The sequence below is a fragment of the Atta colombica genome, unplaced genomic scaffold (assembly GCF_001594045.1).
Source record: "Atta colombica isolate Treedump-2 unplaced genomic scaffold, Acol1.0 scaffold198, whole genome shotgun sequence".
Lineage (NCBI taxonomy): Eukaryota > Metazoa > Arthropoda > Insecta > Hymenoptera > Formicidae > Atta > Atta colombica.
Window position 1 is genome coordinate 632,195 of NW_017259291.1, and position 2,355 is coordinate 634,549.

At 32.8% G+C, this 2,355-nt stretch overlaps 1 protein-coding gene across 9 annotated transcripts in view; it reads right to left on the reverse strand.

Moving 5' to 3' along the window:
* The window catches only part of LOC108686995 (orphan steroid hormone receptor 2-like), a 26,774-nt gene that overhangs the window by 4,479 nt on the left and 19,940 nt on the right, over positions 1-2,355 (reverse strand). For 4 of the 9 annotated variants that reach the window (XM_018192546.1, XM_018192547.1, XM_018192548.1 and 1 more), the window contains exons 2-4: positions 779-913; positions 249-353; positions 21-173 (exon numbers count right to left, since the gene is read on the reverse strand). In XM_018192546.1, the coding sequence (XP_018048035.1) occupies positions 21-173; positions 249-353; positions 779-907 (387 nt within the window). In that variant the 5' untranslated portion in view covers positions 908-913. Of the gene's footprint in view, positions 1-20; positions 354-778; positions 914-2,355 lie in introns of all 9 variants that reach the window. The other 5 variants (XM_018192551.1, XM_018192549.1, XM_018192550.1 and 2 more) reach the window with 2 other exon arrangements.

The window sequence follows — 2,355 nt, forward strand, 5'->3', positions numbered from 1 at the left end:
AGATATATATATATATTTACTTCAACATCAACATTAGTCAAATGCTCCATGCCAGAATGCAAATGAACCATTCCAGGAAGATGGCCGAGATTACGAAAGTCTCTTCCTATCTTGAGGTCCATCTTGTCATCATGCATGTCAACGTGATTATTTTGATCCCTATCTACATCTCTCTGCAAAAAAACAAATTCAATATTTAATGAAATCAATGTTACAAAAAAAGTTATCAGCTCCGGATTAATATTTACCATGGCTGGATGATGTCCTATATTATGAAAATTCCTTCCTAATTTCTCAGACTTGTCGTCGTGCAAGTTCTCGATGTGATCAGCCGGGTCGATGTCCATGTCTCTCTGCAACACGACAAGAATTTTAAAACTGGCTTTTATAAAGAAATTATTACTTCTCTCCCCTCCCCTCCCCCCATTAATCTATTTCCATAATAATTCCTTAATCTATTTAATATATATATATATATAATAATGATAAAAGAAATAACAACCGGCTTATTGGTTTATTGATTACAAATAAATGATTATCATAGAAATAATTTGAAAATCATTAATATTATTAATTTTTAATTATCTTCAGAAGACTACTTCAGAGTACTAACTCAATGCCTCTCAGCGTTTCTCATGGAATAATAATTATCGTGAAAATAATAAACAATTTGTATCGTAATTATATTAATTATTAATTTCTCGATAAACGCCAATTGTTATTTTCTCATACACGCCGCGTAATCATTGAATGGGAAATGTTATGACAAGCAATGAACCTCTGCATCGGCATCCGGCGTATGATCGCGATGGTGGGAGAGGCTGCAGAAAGCCATTCCAACTTTGCAGTCCGGTTCCTTCTCACTCAGATTATCGTGATCGCGTTGCTCCCTATGGTCCCTGTCCATTTCTCTCTGTAAAACGGATCGGCGCCTCCGTTAGACGAGCGCGTAGAACAGCGTAGAACGTATCTCGGATATTTCCGCGCTGATCGCACAATAATAGACGGCGCGTTACCGTTCCGAGAGAGCGCTATTACGAACCGAGAGCGTGTACCGATGGGGCTCTCTTTTTCAATGCGTGTTAAACTAGCATTAATAATTTTCAGCCGGATATTGCGAACCTCAAACGCCGATTCCAGCGCGATTCGAACGCTCGTGAAACGTGGTGCACCGCAGCGTTGTAACGTATTACAGCCATGTCGAATTAAAGGTTGAGAATTGAATATCGCATGAAAGAAATCGGCGATCTTTGACATCTTACAGTAGATTCTGAATACTGTTTTCGCCGAGACGCAATTTAAAACGGCCCGATCAATATTATTGTACAATAATTGATATTACATAATATTTTTATTAATCATCTCGGGCCAATATTGAGTCTCCAAACTATTTGTTTTGAATTGTTTAAAGAGGGCATCAATAAAACGTATTGCATAATTAAAAAGATAATAGAAGAAAGATAATAGAAACAGAGAATAGATAGAGAAGATAAGGATAGATAAGGAAATAGATTTCAATCTATCAGAAATGTATTCTGGTATACACTGTTTTCTTCAGCTGAACTAGTGTACACTTTTAAAGTAAATTATTAAATATCTATATGTTTGATATTTGGCGAAAGAGAGAAAGTTCTAATGCAAAGTGCAGGAAAAAAACAGATTGATAAACTGACTTGATTTCTGATACGTTAAAACTTATAATATTTCTTGTTTCTATTGCCTGCTTTTCACTTGTGTCTCAGCTCAGTAGTGATAATTTTTAACGAAATAAGATTTGAATCCAAATTCGAGAAGTTTAATTGTAATCTTGATTTCATTAAAGGAATGTAAAGGATATTAAAAAAAAAATCACCGAACTCTGAAAAAAGCTAAACTCAAACTTCGCAAATTGGATTCAAATTTTATTTTGTTTAGAATTGTACCACTTTATCCCACTGTACAAAATAATTGAGGGAATGGAGGAATAAAGACTTAATTACAAAATCTTAATTTTAATAAAAATTAAAATAACTTGCTACTTTTTTATTATACACAAATAGATACAATATCAAATGAATTTATGTAATGTCTTTAAGAAGTTATATGTTACTTTTCTATTACGATCAATACTATATAAAAAAAGCTAATCTCCGAAAAAAGGCCTAAGTACAATACAATTGTGTCTTTATTCCGCTCATCCCCTCAATTGTACATTAATATTAAACGTCTACAAATATGAGTAAAAAATAACTTTAATTTATGTATGTAGTTTTGAAAAAATAACATTATACTATATATGTTTAAATATGTAAATCCTTTTTTGTAGACAACACAGTATGCTATTTTTACACGGAAAACTAATCATTCATATATATA